We start from the raw sequence: 15,501 nt of genomic DNA, 5'->3' as shown, positions 1-15,501 counted from the left end.
TTTGCATCATTTTGTTTTGATTTGCATTGATCATATATTGGTAATCAGTGATCTAACTTGAATAAATACATTGTTAACTGAAATGAATGATATGAAGTCAGGACATAATTTAAAACTGTTAATGATGATAATTGAGATGGTTTGGACTTGTCCAATACAGTTTATTTATAGCTGTTTAAGATTTTACATGTGAATTTTCCTAACTCTTGAAATGATTAATGGCAACATTTATTGATTTGATCATAATTCTATTTTTAATATTGAGTGATTAAACAGCCACAATGTTATTGACAGTCCACTAATATAAGCCTGACCCTAGCCTATTATTTCTGAGAGTTCTTTCACCTCACAATGTTATTGACAGTCCACTAATATAAGCCTGACCCTAGCCTATTATTTCTGAGAGTTCTTTCACCTTACCCCCACTTCTATATATTCACAAGCCTGACCCTAGCCTATTATTTCTGAGAGTTCTTTCACCTTACCCCCACTTCTATATATTCACCCAAACTGTAGTGAATTTTGATAATATTTTAGATGGTGAATTTATAATGCAATTTAACTAATGATTTGAGATGTAGAAAAATAACTGACGGCAGATTAAGATACAGACAGAGTATATTGAAGATGGCAAGTTTCTGTAGCTAACTCGACGGAGTCGAGTTTTCTCCCACCCGGGGAGAATAATGAGGACAAAAATAGCAATATTTGATTAGTTGATATATTTTTAAATTTTGAAATTTAAAATTTGAAATTTGAAATTTAAAATTTAAAATTTAAAATTTGAAATTTAAAATTTAAAATTTGAATTTTGAATTTTGAAATTTAGTTTAATTTTAGTTGAGTGATTTGAGGGATTGTTGTTTGTTTCTATTTTTATTGCACGTTGTGTGCACATAGTTTTCTTTATAAATAAGGTTGTACGAGACTATTGAAAATCAATGAATTATTAAAAATCAATGAATTATTGAAAATTAAATTGAAATTTGAGTTAGCTTAATTTGGGTGCAAAATCTAGGCCTCGGGTGTGAAACCCTAGGCCAATACATGTTTCTCTTCTTCTAGCTGTCAAACTTTTATCTTCTCCCGTTCATCTGTTCATCTCACAGCCTCACTGCCCCCACCCATTCTCTTTCGCAAGCTACTGATCTATCCCTGCTCTCCTTACCTTCGAGTAGCCGTAAGCCGTCCAGAATCACCTCAACAGTCGTTGATTTCCCTCCGTCCTCCTCCACTCTTCGAGCCGCCGTTTATTTCGTCTTGACGTCGCTGCCAGCCTCGTCCCGACGCCCGCCACCTGCATCGACCCGACGACTACCCGTGGGACATCGCACCACCCTCATCCCGTCGTCATCAGTTCAACACCGTCACACTCGTCGTCATCGGATCTCCGCCTCGTCATCGTCGTTCAGCTCACCGTTGTCGTCGCACCACCTCCAGAGGTCTCTCACGTCGAGTTTGTTCAGACCGACGAAGTTTTCGTTTTCTTTCGTTCCTCTTTATTTTTCTGTCAATCTCATTTTGTTAGTTAATTGCATGAGTATATTACCTCTAAACTCTTACCATATATTCACTGCTTAAAGTATAATTGTGAGTTGAGAGTAACTGAACATGTGATTGTTAAAACTTGATATTGATTGTAAAACTTGTGCAATGATAATGAATATTGTAATTAAATTGATCGAGATTGCCGATTGGAATTGTTCATAATTGTCAATGCAAATCTTATTAAAATTCATCTGTCACATTAACTGTTTTAGATTAAATTTCCTGCCTAAGATCAAGAATTTTGGCGAAACGGTGCGTTGTTCGATTTAGATCGCTGATTTTGATGGACCCCCTCCCCCGTTTCGCATCAGTGAGTTACGTTTAGGTAGAACGGCTGATTTGTCTATTAAAGGGGTTGATTCGAGTCAACTCTACATGTATATGATTCATTTCTAGTCTGAACCAATACCAATACATTACCAACCCTTGATCCATGATGGGGAATTGATCACTCAGTGGAATTTTTTCCGGCATTAATTTATATGGAAAAGCCTCACTTCCCCAGCATATACCCATCACACACTTCTACCATAGGTCCATAATGGTATAACTTTATCAAATAATTATATGCTTTGTTCCTTCTATTTCTCCTTTAGATTGTCTAATACTTACCAAATTAATTGATTGTATGAATGCTGCAGCTTAAGTCTCCATTAAAAGTTGGATCTCGAATTAGAGAGGCTCAAACCTTTTAATAAGAAAATCTACTAGCAGCAGTGAAAAAAAGAATGATACTTGCTTTGCATCATTTAATAAGGACATGGCCCATATAACTCCTATTAAAATTTTACATGTTACCTGACTCAAGAATTTGGGAGCTCCTCAGCACTCCTTAACACCAAATTAACAGTCACCATGTTATGTGTTATGTCACAGCATACAGAACTACAGATCAATGTCTCCGACAAACAAGAAAATCTGGAGGTAAAGTAGCAGCAATTTCACCTTTCGATAAATATAAGCATGACTACAATAACAACAAAAGACCTTGTTATTCTCAATTCCTTGGGGTCGTCTATATGAATCCTTGACATTTTATCCCAGCTTGACTATGATACATTCCCTTGGCCAAATAACTCAAACCGACCAACATTATGTTTCTTTATCAATCAGAGTTTTGTAATCTAAGCACAGTCCTAGTATCAACTTCCACTAGGATTTAACTACTCTTAAAGCAACACGTTTTGGATTTCCATTGTACATATCCTGACCACCCAAGACACTTTTCGTGTGTTCATAGCTTACCAGTTCCCTGGGAATCAACCCATTTCTTATTGCCTCCCCTCATATTGCCTTTCATCCATCACAATGTTCTCATATCAGGTACCTGCATCTCACCCATGAACCAGCATCCTTAAGTTATCATTTTCTATGCTGATTTTAGCATTCATTATTTCACATACTAAAAGGAAAAACCCAAAAAAAATGGCATGTCATTGAACGAATATTGATTCCTAATGCTTCAGGTAACAATAGTCCTTGAGAAGAAAGAAACAGAGAACATGTAAGAAGCTATTGATGAATATAGAAATTGCTTATGCAATGAAAATCAATAGACCCAGCAACTGAACGTCTTCCAGATTCCTGTACAGCAATTGCTTCTTCAAATCGAATCTTTTGTACAGCCTTCTCACACTCCTTCAACTTCTTTGTAGCATCCGGATCATTTGGACAAATTCTTTTCACCTATACCATGTTGTAAAACATTTAAAATCATAATAGCTGATAACCTCATAAAACATGTCCTTATGTGTTTAACCAAAATTTAGCAGAATGCTAACTCTATACAAGCATATCAGTAGAAAGAAGGAGTGCCAGCCATCTCAAAAATTAGAAAAAGCAAGTATGACACGTAGAGTCTAAATGTGCTTCATAACAAAGAAGTATGGAAGATGGTGCATAGAATTTAAATAAGTTAAAGTTTCATCAGAATAGAAAGGCGGTGACTATAGATTATACGAGAAAGTGAATTTTCGTGAATTTTCCAATTGACTGTATGTAAACATCAGAAATTAGCATGTCAATATTAGAAAAATAAATATAGATTTCCTGAGTTCATGGTACTGAAAAATAAAAAACTATGGCAGTGATCATACTAACATCAAGTCATCAACAATCATTTGTATTTGTGACTAGAGGAAAACCCATGTATCCTTCCGAAAGCTACGTCACACAATTAGTACCAAAGTTGATAGTACCTATATTTCCAATATTAGCTCATTAATTTATACATACTATATCACTCAACAATAGATCAAATGTCATATAATGCAAGTTTGTTTTACTTGACATGCCTGTTGAAAATCCTCTAGCGCTTCTTTAAACTTTCCCATGGCAAGATATGCTGCATCTCGACGATAGTAACCCTACAGGAAAAGGAAAAAAAGAGAAGAGAAAGAAGTAACTTAAAACAAGAAATCTAATGCAGTAAGCTTAGCGTTCAAGAAGCTTATGCCTATGAATACAGGTTCAAAAAACACATGAACTACTCACCTTCGAATAATCGGGGTCAATTTCAATAGCCTTTGTTGCATCTTCCACAGAACTACCATATTCTTCAAGTTTGGCATGTGCAAATGCACGATTTGCCCAGTAAACAGCATTTAGGCTATTTAACTCTATAGCTTGAGTATATAAATCAATGGATTGAGAAAATTTGTTGGCTGTAAGGAACGCATATGAGATAGTCAGAATAAATAAAGAAAAACAAAAAGTTGCAGAGTCCTGTACATTTAATACTAATTTTATATAAACTATGAACATGATTAAGATTTAAAACCAACTTGGCCAAGTAGAAATGACTATATTGTTATTTTAATATGTACAAGACATATGTGCACGAATAATTATCAAATCTATATGCCAACTTTGTATGATACAATACTTATAGAAGGTTAACAAGATAGAAAATCAGAACTTGCAACTTAGCAAATATAGATTTTATATAGGTTAAGCAATCACGTGGATTTACCGACTAAAAAATATTGGTCACTACAATTAAACCTTAAGATAAATTTCTTTTCAAATATTAAGATAATAAGTATATGCAACAAAGTAAAGACTAGAACTTTAACCTTAAATGCCTCATTAGCCAATGTTTTGAGCTCCTCTGCTCTGTTAACATCTGAATTTGTTGCGGTTTCAACCGCAGCAGTCGTCATCAGATCATGAGAACTCGCAGCTTCTATATAGAACTTAACCGATCAAAATTAAACATTGAGTCAGTAGAAAAGAAGTAGAAAAAAGAAAATAAATGAAAATTCTCCAAAATAAACTAAATTTTCTTACTATGAAATATGATTGAACTCTCTGGCGATCTTCCGATATTCGGACGGCGGCGGCGGCGGCGGCGGCAGCGGAGGAGAGAGGCGGGTAAAGTATAACAGGAGTGTATCGACACTCCGAAACCCTACTTTGTTCCAATCATAAAGGAATGTTTGAATGGGATTTTAGCAGCGGTTGTCGAATGTATCGGGTTCGGGTCGAGTAGTGAAAATATCCACATCCGATGAGTAAAAACATGGATATCCAAGTAATGTGTATCCGTATCCGACAAAATGCGCACATGGAAGAGCTAATGGGATGGGTAATTTTTAAAATTTTTGCAGGATAAAGTTATCGATGTGGATATAAATTAAATATATTCAGATTTTTAACTGGATGTTAGTATTGATGAAATGATTTAGTTATTTTGATCGCAGGTTAGTGTAATTAAGAACAGTTTTTATATCTATTTTTTTATTTTCAGATATATGAGTAAATACATTATATGACCAAGATATCTTCTTAATTTTATCTATTCATCTATTTTATGTTGGGGGATGTGATGTGATCCAAAAAATAAAATAAAAAAAAGAAAAAAAAAAACAATGCACTTTACAAAAATAATAATAATAAAGGAAAGATAACTGAAAAAGGCGATTGATTGGCAAATGTTTGTGCTGTGACAAACTACTCTATTCTAAAGTGCTCAGAGAAAGAATGACAACATGCAAGTAAAATTGACTTAACCAGTTCCTTACCAGCAGAAAGCTATTATTTTGAGTATGCATCCCCTTAGAATGCCCTGTGTGTGAGTAAGACGTCAGAGACGCACATTGGATTGATTGGAGGACATTTTTTATTTTTCATGCCTCTATGTGCAGCTCAGACACGCCAATCACATGCATGACATTTTGAGAAGATGTGTAGTTCATCATTTTGCCCAAAACTAAAATGAATTTTTTTATCACGGTTAAAAACACAATCACTTAGCAGTGAACTTAGTCAATAAAGTGTTAGTCTAAGTGTGTAGACCCAAAGCTGCAATCGAAAAGACGAAGAAAACAGTCAGAAGACTGTGCGGTCGACCGCAGTGGCAGAGCCGGTCGACCGCGTGCACTGCAAGAGACTGAGAAGAAGTTTTCGCTCTGGCCGGTCGACCGGCGTGGTCGCTGCGGTCGACCGATATCGTGCACAAGACCCTGTAGGATTTCGTCGTTCTGACCGGTCGACCGACCTTGGCAAAGCGGTCGACCGCGACGCAGATTCGCTGTTTCCTATTTTATCTAGGAATCCTGTTCTGCTGGGGTTTGTTATAAATACCCAAACGTTTCTAGGGTTTGAAAAGAACATCAAAAAGAGAGCTTTTTGGCTGCTAAGAGAGAGAGAATCTCAGAGAGATTTACCCCTTGTTTGAGAGCTTGTATTTTCTTCTTCAATTAATAGAAAGATTGTGTGGTGTGGCTCCCGAGGACGTAGGCACGTTGCCGAACCTCGTTAAATCTGTGTGTTCGTCTCTTTTACTGTTTTTACAAGGTTAGATCTTTATTTGTGGTTTATTCCTACTTTCCTACTTTCAACACAAGGTCCGGAAGGGCAAGGGTTCGATTGATTGTTTCGAATCCCCAACAACTGGTATCAGAGCTTCGTTCAGCAATTTGTGTGAAAGCCATGGCAGAGGAAAGCAAATCAAAGATTGAGAAGTTCGACGGATCGGATTTCGCCTACTGGAAGTCGCAGATGGAGGACTATCTGTACCAGAAGGACTTGTATCGCCCGCTTCTGGGCAAGGAAAAGGGAAAGAAGACGACGGAGTCAGATGGTGATTGGGAGGTACTGGATAGGAAGGCTCTAGGGCAAATCCGGTTGTCGCTCGCCAAATCAGTAGCCCACAATATTCTGAAGGAGAAGACGACGGTGGGGCTTATGGAAGCGCTCGCGAAGATGTACGAGCAACCGTCGGCAGCAAACAAGGTGCATCTAGTCAAAACTCTTTTCAACCTCAAGATGGCAGAAGGACGGTCCTTCACGATGCACCTCAGCGAGTTCAACACGATTGTTGATCAACTTATCTCCGTGGACATCACGTTCGATGACGAAGTGCAGGCCCTTCTACTACTATCGCAGTTGCCGGATAGTTGGGCAGGTTGTGTGACGGCAATCAGCAATTCGGCGGGGAAAGAGAAGTTGAAGCTGAATGAGGTTGTTAGCATGATTCTATCCGAGGAGGTTAGAAGGAAATCGTCCGAATCAGAAGGTTCAGGTTCAGCCCTAAGTTTCGAGCAGAGAGGCAGAAGCCAGAAGAAAGGGAACCAGAACAGGAATCGGTCGAAATCAGTGAAGAAGAGGCCGAACTCGAAGGTTAGGTCTATCAAAGGGAAGTGTTGGAACTGCGGCCAGGAGGGCCATATGTCTTCGGTCTGTAAAGCACCAAAGAAGGATGCGGGTGAGCAGGAGGCTCATATCGTGCAGGATGCCTTGATCCTTGCTATGGATAGCGATTCTGATTCTTGGGTCATCGACTCAGGAGCTTCTTTCCACGCCACTGCAAATAGGAAACTACTTCAGAACTATGTAGCAGGGGACTTTGGTAAAGTATACTTGGGGGATAATGAACCTTGCAATATTGTTGGAAAGGGCGACGTTCAGATACAGATAAAGAAATACTACAAAATAGAGAAGAGAGATTTTTGAGGGGTTTTTACATTTAATAATATTTATTTATATTTTCATTCAATTATGTGCAAACTAATCTAACAATAATTATTAATGGTATATTTATTCATGTAAAATAGATAATGAGGGTATAAAATTGTAATAAAATATGATTATCAGTCTTCTTTTGGCGGTTCGAGATACTACGTCACCTTCATCGATGATCACTCGAGGAAGGTGTGGGTTTACTTCATGAAGCACAAGTCAGAGGTGTTCGAGATCTTCAAGAAGTGGAAGGCCATGGTCGAGAACGAGACAGATCTGAAGGTGAAGTGCTTGAGATCAGATAATGGTGGAGAATATGAGCTGGAGGAGTTCAAGAGGTTCTGTGCTACGAATGGGATTCGCTTAGAGAGGACTACTCCAGGGACGCCGCAGCAGAACGGCATTGCAGAGAGGATGAACAGGACCTTGACAGAGCGTGCGCGGAGTATGCGATTACATGCAGGTCTGCCTAAGACATTTTGGGCGGATGCGGTACATACGCCTTATTAATCACGGGCCATCAGTTCCATTAGATTTTGGGATTCCAGAGGAGGTTTGGAGTGGAAAGAAGATAAATCTCTCACACTTGCGGGTATTTGGTTGCGTGGCTTATGTTCATATCAGTGACCATGTCAGGGACAAGCTAGAAGCTAAGTCACAGAAGTGCACATTCATTGGATACGGCATTGATGAGTTCGGGTATCGCCTTTGGGATGAGAAGAACAGGAAGATCATCAGGAGCCGGGATGTGATATTCAATGAGGATGTGATGTACAAGGACAGGGACAATGCCAAGGATAGCCAAAGCAGTGGGAGCAGCACTACGGATACAGGTGGATCCGAGTACATGGATTTGGAGGAACTTCCAGATGGGGGCGACGATGTCAGTTCTGACCGTAGAACGGAGGAGACTACAGGTGTAGAAGCTACTACCCAGGGCGTGGAGCCTAGGAGGTCATCTAGGGTACCCAAACCAAATCCCAAATACCTCTCGTCACTTGATTATCTACTCTTAACAGATAGCGGAGAGCCGGAGTGTTATGAAGAGGCAGTGCAAGTGAGTGAATCTCAGCAGTGGGAGTATGCGATGCAAGAGGAGATGGATTCTCTACTCACTAATGAGACATGGGAGTTAGCCAGCTACCTGCGCAGAAGAAAGCCTTGCACAATAAATGGGTCTACCGGGTCAAGCAGGAGAGTGATGGAAGCAAGAGATTCAAGGCCAGATTAGTAGTGAAAGGGTTTCAACAGCGGGAAGGAGTGGACTACACGGAGATATTTTCCCCTGTTGTGAAACTCACAACCATCAGAGTGGTGTTGAGTTTGGTAGCTGCAGAAGACCTCTTCCTTGAGCAGTTAGATGTGAAGACTGCCTTTCTTCATGGTGACTTGGATGAAGAAATCTACATGAAGCAGCCTGTTGGCTTCACTGAAGAAGGAAAGGAAGAGATGGTGTGCAAGCTCAAGAAGAGCTTATACGGTTTGAAACAGGCCCCGAGAAAGTGGTATAGGAAGTTTGACAACTTCATGCAGAATAATGGCTACAGAAGATGCAATTCAGATCATTGCTGCTATTTCAAAAGGTTCGAGTCCAGCTTCATTATTTTGTTATTATATGTTGATGACATGTTGGTAGCAGGACCGTGTTTAGAAGAGATAAACAGTTTGAAGAGGCAGCTAGCAAAGGAATTTGCAATGAAGGATCTGGGTGCAGCGAAGCAGATTCTAGGGATGCGAATCAGTAGGGATGAAGCTGAAGGGACATTGAGTTTGAGCCAAGCTGAATACATTGAGAAGGTACTTCAGAGGTTCAACATGCAGAATGCTAAAGTTGTTAGCACACCCCTTGGAAGTCAGTTCAAGTTATCTGAGGAGCAATCGCCTAAGACAGATGCAGATAGAGAGCATATGAGCAGGGTGCCATATTCTTCAGCCATTGGGAGTCTCATGTACGCGATGGTTTGCACGAGGCCGGACATCGCCCATGCAGTGGGAGTTGTGAGCAGATTTGCAAGCAATCCAGGAAAGCAGCATTGGGAGGCCGTAAAGTGGATAATGCGGTACTTGAGGGGAACAACGAACAAGCGGGTATGTTTATACCTTAGCGTCGACAGCAGTGAGCTGGGTCTCACGTCTGCAGAAGATTGTGACTTTGTCTACAACCGAGGCTGAGTATGTCGCGGTGACTAAAGCAAGTAAGGAGATGATCTGGTTGAACGGGTGCTTGGAAGAGTTGGATCTGAAGCAAGGGAGAGGAGTTCTTTATTGTGATAGCCAGAGCGCTATACATCTTGCCAAGAATCCAGTATATCATGCCAGAACGAAGCACATCGATGTCAAATACTATTTTATACGCTCGCTGATTGAGGACGGAAAGTTGCATTTAATGAAGATTTTGGGGAGTCAAATTCCGGCGGACATGTTGACGAAGGCAGTCACCATTGAGAAACTGGAGTTGTGCGCAACTTCAGTTGGCCTTCACGAGTAGAAGACGAAGGCGGAGCCACACTACGAGGATCGGCGCGATCGTCGGGATGTTGATTGAAGAAAGAATTTTTCGGGGGAAAAGATACATGCGAAGAAGGGGAGAGTTCGGGTGAGCTCATTGATGGCGCTTTGGTCTCCAAGTGGGAGATTGTTAGTCTAAGTGTGTAGACCCAAAGCTGCAATCGAAAAGACGAAGAAAACAGTCAGAAGACTGTGCGGTCGACCGCAGTGGCAGAGCCGGTCAACCGCGTGCACTGTAAGAGACTGAGAAGAAGTTTTCGCTCTGGCCGGTCGACCGGCGTGGTCGCTGCGGTCGACCGATATCGTGCACAAGACCCTGTAGGATTTCGTCGTTCTGACCGGTCGACCGACCTTGGCAAAGCGGTCGACCGACCTTGGCAAAGCGGTCGACCGCGACGCAGATTCGTTGTTTCCTATTTTATCTAGGAATCCTGTTCTGCTGGGGTTTGTTATAAATACCCAAACGTTTCTAGGGTTTGTAGGACATCAAAAAAAGGAGTTTTTTTGGCTGCTAAGAGAGAAAGAATCTCAGAGAGATTTACCCCTTGTTTGAGAGCTTGTATTTTCTTCTTCAATTAATAGAAAGATTGTGTGGTGTGGCTCCCGAGGACGTAGGCACGTTGCCGAACCTCGTTAAATCTGTGTGTTCGTCTCTTTTACTGTTTTTTACAAGGTTAGATCTTTATTTGTGGTTTATTCCTACTTTCCTACTTTCAACACAAGGTCCGGAAGGGCAAGGGTTCGATTGATTGTTTCGAATTCCCAACATAAAGATGAGGCAAGACAGCCTTTTTCACACTTTAATGTTTCCTCCATATCTATTTCATTTGTTGTTAACAATGTTAATCTTTTGCACATGATATTGATTTAGGCATTGAACATGCCGCAATGACTGAAAACAACCTTTGCGTGCACCCCCGTTTGATATATTTGTTAGCTATCTAGATTACTTAACAATAAAATTTAGGAGTTCTGATTCTATCAAAACCAACTGTATATGAACACACAATCCAGGCCTTCAATGGGCATAGTTAGGGGGAGCAGTTTGGGAATTTCATGCCCCCCTTAAGCGATCTGAACTCCCCGCTCGCATGCAAAGAGTTCTGATATGATTTGTAGTGAAAACATAGTGGTAGGGCATTATTTAGACCCAATTGTTATGTAGGACATCAAACACATTATTCAAAAAGGGAAATTGGAGGCTTAAAGTGAAACTAACTATTTTACAAATTTCAAATATGTATATGAAATAATCAGTACCATCTAATCAGTGAGAAGACTTTCTATTAGAACCGTCCACGTACGAGCAATCAGTAAGGGGCTGTTTGGTTCCCTGTTTTTGAGGGAAAGGCTTCCTTGAAAGCCAGTCAAAAGTGTCAAAAGTGTCACTTTTTGGCAGGCTTTCAGCCAAAATCTTCTTTTTTAGAGGCGATTTAAGCTGAAAGCCTGCCAAAAAGTGATACTTTTGGTACTTTTGGCAGGCTTTCAAGAAAGTGTTTTTCTCAAAAACAGGGAACCAAACAGCCCCTAAAGGCTTTGCGATGGATTTAGCAGGAGGATGTGTTGTGACTCGCCCGCTTGCACGCGGTCCGTTTTTGATGAGATCGGTAATCTCGAAAACATTCCGGTTGACCAGGCATACTGGGGTCAAGCGTCGTGGTCAAACTCGCCTTCAAAATTTATAGAGTAGAATTCTTCAATTTTATAATTTCCCCCAATTTCTTAACTATCCCCACAGGTACGCTCTCGATCGATCATCTCATTGAATTGATTCCTTCGTTTTGAGATCTGAGTTGTATTTTTTCCCCGTAGAGAACAAGGCTTCGGATTCGTGTTGTTATACTGATTTCTTTACGATCTGAGAAATTTCCGAAGAGTTTCGAGTTATCTGTGATGTACTCTGAGATGTAAGTCAACATCTGAGCTGCTCTAGGGTTTATTAACGTAAATTTACGGAAATTAATTTTGTTTTTTTCCTAATAGGTTTGAGATTTAAGCTATTGTTAATTTTTTCTTCCTCTTCTTAGAGACTGTTTTATTTTTTGGAAAATTACATTTGCTAGGAGGGAAATTTTCTTGTCCGTTCTAGGGTTATATTTTTTGAATTTGGTTCATATGAAGTGTTATTTTCATAAATTATTATGCCTTTCTCCTACTCGTTTATCAAAATTTTACAAAGAGATAGGTTTTCTGTTCTAGAGCAGTTCTTGGGCTCTTTCGTCTAAAAAAAAATCGAAACTTTAGGGTAATCTGTGACTTGAGAAATCTGAATGTAGACTATACAGATAGGAAACAGTAAGTCAAGCTTCTAGTATCCAAAAACAAAAGATTTACATAAAATTATCAATTTCTGGAATAATAAAACGTTTCATGAAAAGTATTCTCGGGTTCAAACTGTCATGATAGTTCCCCGGTTTGCTTATACTAGTTGTTTATGTACTTATTAAGAAAAATGTCCTTTCCTATGATAGCATGTTCAGTTTTTCTCCTGCATTTTTTAATAAATTTGAACAGAAGAATTTTGATTTCAGAAAAATGTAAAGATGAGGCCTCCTTTGTTGGGATTATGGTATAATACGTAAAATTATCCATGCTTGTTCATAACATGAGATCTCTTATTTTTTATTTTTTCTATTATACTTCTGGTTTCATGTAATTAAGACGTTCCTCTTTGCACAATTCTAGTAAAGGATTCCATATTTAAATCTTTCTTGTTTCCTTACCAGAAGAAATGAAAAAATTCTAACTGAGAATACTGTCTCATTTGAAATCTGTTAAACACGTGGAAATAAACATGTATGTCCACACTTTTTGTCATTCATATCTTCAAGTAAGCATGTACATGATTCGAAATTCTCATTTGTCATTCAAAATTCTCATTTGCTATACAGTTCCCGGTAATTTAATAAGGCGAATGCAATTGATGCCTAATTTTGGTTGTTTATTTTTACTTTTTGCTGTTCCGGAATCTAGTTTGATCTCTACGTGATAGATTTTGTTGTTTCAAAATTTGGAGCCCTTTAACCACATTGTTTGCCTGTAAATTTATGTCAAGGAAAAGAAAAGATAGGATTGGTAATATGAATTGAATTTACTCGTTCAATAGTTGAAAAAGTTATTTGAAATTATGGATCGATCTATTTTGGTTTCATTACTTTTGCACAAACCAAATAGTGTGAAAATTCTGATCTTATTCTCAGCTCTCGCACTTTTTTTTGGAATCAATCCTGAGTTCCTGGCATTAGATGCAGAGTGTGCTCGTTTGATAACTATGATCCTTTATGAATAGCATGTCGGACTTTGCTCTCTGTGAATAGCAGTATCTCTAATATATTACATGAGCTCTGATTTTATTGCCTTTATTAGAACATTCCATTGTTCAAACAGAAAATGGGCTTAGTATGCTTTTTTTAGGGGCGGTGGGGGTGTTATATTATATATATAAAGCTCATGAATGTGAATATGCATGCAGGTATTAACAACATCCTATTTCCATGGGAGCATCTCAACGGGTGAAATGAGGTGTAATGCATGCTGGAGGGAGTTGGAAGGACAAGCCATAACAACAACCTGTGGCCACCTATTGTGTATCCTAACACAATTTCCTTATGCTAACTTATTCTGCAATATAGTGTCATTACTAACGTTCTGAAACCCTAGTTGGCTTGCTATCCTTAATGCAAAGGAAAAAAAAGGCAAAGAAGATGCCAGCAAGATACTGAGTAATGATGGTGCATGTCCAATTTGCGATCAAGTACTCTCCAAAAGGTGAATACTTCAATGTTTTAGAAGAGATCCATAATTGGATCCAAATTCTGTGGCTGTCAGCAGTTCTATTTTGGCATGTAACTATGGATATCATATGTGATTATGCCATTTTCATCACTTTATAAATGGCTACCTTGCGAATGCATTATTTCTCTTCTATCATCCTTCTCTTCTAAGTGAAAGAGTAGTAAAATCACATGTTTCCAGAGGATTTGCAATGCTAAATTCTTTTTGTACTAATTCAGTGTATATTTTTGTTTATTTTTCTAATAATATAATGACGTTTTGCTTGTCAGCCATATGCGACCAATTGATACAAATCCAGGTGATGACTGGATAAATGTAAGAGAATTTTCCTGCTACTAACTTCAGTATTCAGATCATATGATTTCCTATTCTTACTAGTTTCCACTTGCAGATGGCAATGGCTGGAATTTCTCCACAGATACGTATCCTGTAAAGGTTTTCTATGTCTTGTATATGCATCATCTTTTATCGGCTTCTTGACTAGAAAGGTACATGCATAAAAATTCATTATCACTGGTAAAACAAACCTAGAGCCTTGTTATGTTATCGATTACATTCTGTTAATTAGGGATAAATTCATCTTATTGCCCTTCAAACCTGTGTTATATAACGGTTATGGGGAATTTGGTTGCTGTTGTATTCCTTTAACATGATAAAATTCCAGTCATGAAAAGTGCATATCGAAGCGTCATGTTCTACCTCGGACAAAAGGAATTGGAGATGCAATGCAAAATGAACAAGATTGTCACACAATGCCGGCAAAAGTGTGAGGCTATGCAAGAGAAATTTACTGAGAAATTGGAGCAGGTGCACACTGCCTATCAGAAAATGGCAAAAAGATGTCAGATAATGGAGCAGGAAGTTGAAAGCTTGTCCAAAGATAAGCAAGAACTACAAGAAAAATATGCTGAGAAGTCCAGGTCAATCACTTGCGACATACATTTTTTTTCTTTGTGTTTACAAGAGCGTGAGATGCGTACTTCATTGCTTCCTGTATTTAACAGGGTATGAATTCTTAACTGTTTGTAAAACCAGGCAAAAACGAAAACTTGATGAGATGTATGATCAATTGAGAAGTGAATATGAGTCGATGAAACGTTCAGCAATCCAGCCTGCGAGCAACTTTTTTTCCAGAACTGAGCCGGATTTATTCTCAAATATGCCGAACATGATGAATGGGAGAGATCCCCTGAGACAAGGTAATTAAAAAGCTCTTTTGACTCATTTTTGGTCTTGTTGTGAACAAGGGTAATTATCAAATCACGTGTCTTAATATTTGAAGTAGTAGGTGTACATTTTTCTAAATCAGACTTAAATAGGCTGCCTTTGTTTTTTTTTTTTAAGTAATAAAAATGAGAGCCGTGGAAATCTTTTCTTAAGCTCTCCCAAAATGCAAGTTAATTTATCTGGTGCAGATTGTTCGGTTTACACTCCTGATACTCCAGGGCAGAGGGAGGAGATATGGCCTGCAACAAGGCAGAAATCCAACTCAGGACCCTTTGATCTCTCGACCGGGTCTCCACCAAAGACGCAAATCCCCGTGGATGCCGGAACCCGGAGATCTTCACGCCCTGTATTTGGTGCCGGCGTCAGCAATCCTTCTGCGACTCTGCGCAATCTCATAATTTCTCCCATGAAGCGACCTCAGCTGTCTCGTGGCGGCCAGAACTTGTTCACGTAATGACCTTT

General features: G+C 39.1%; 1 protein-coding gene and 1 long non-coding RNA gene across 4 annotated transcripts in view; one reads left to right on the top strand and one right to left on the bottom strand.

The window, feature by feature from the left end:
- LOC109822878 lies at positions 4,087-4,922 on the bottom strand. The gene is made up of 3 exons (XR_002242296.1): positions 4,837-4,922; positions 4,623-4,742; positions 4,087-4,211 (listed from the first exon to the last, which is right to left on the bottom strand). It is a non-coding gene; the product is annotated as an uncharacterized LOC109822878 (long non-coding RNA).
- The window catches only part of LOC109842192 (E3 ubiquitin-protein ligase CCNB1IP1 homolog), a 4,614-nt gene continuing 793 nt past the window's right edge, over positions 11,681-15,501 (top strand). The window contains exons 1-9 of one of the 3 annotated variants that reach the window (XM_020411105.1): positions 11,681-11,755; positions 11,830-11,924; positions 13,490-13,604; positions 13,713-13,785; positions 14,082-14,127; positions 14,204-14,234; positions 14,477-14,732; positions 14,848-15,011; positions 15,258-15,489. In XM_020411105.1, the coding sequence (XP_020266694.1) occupies positions 13,535-13,604; positions 13,713-13,785; positions 14,082-14,127; positions 14,204-14,234; positions 14,477-14,732; positions 14,848-15,011; positions 15,258-15,489 (872 nt within the window). In that variant the 5' untranslated portion in view covers positions 11,681-11,755; positions 11,830-11,924; positions 13,490-13,534. Of the gene's footprint in view, positions 11,756-11,829; positions 11,925-13,489; positions 13,605-13,712; positions 13,786-14,081; positions 14,128-14,203; positions 14,235-14,476; positions 14,733-14,847; positions 15,012-15,227; positions 15,490-15,501 lie in introns of all 3 variants that reach the window. The other 2 variants (XM_020411094.1, XM_020411100.1) reach the window with 2 other exon arrangements.

The sequence above is a fragment of the Asparagus officinalis genome, chromosome 1 (assembly GCF_001876935.1).
Source record: "Asparagus officinalis chromosome 1, Aspof.V1, whole genome shotgun sequence".
NCBI lineage: Eukaryota > Viridiplantae > Streptophyta > Magnoliopsida > Asparagales > Asparagaceae > Asparagus > Asparagus officinalis.
This window is presented reverse-complemented; position numbering and strand designations above follow the sequence as displayed.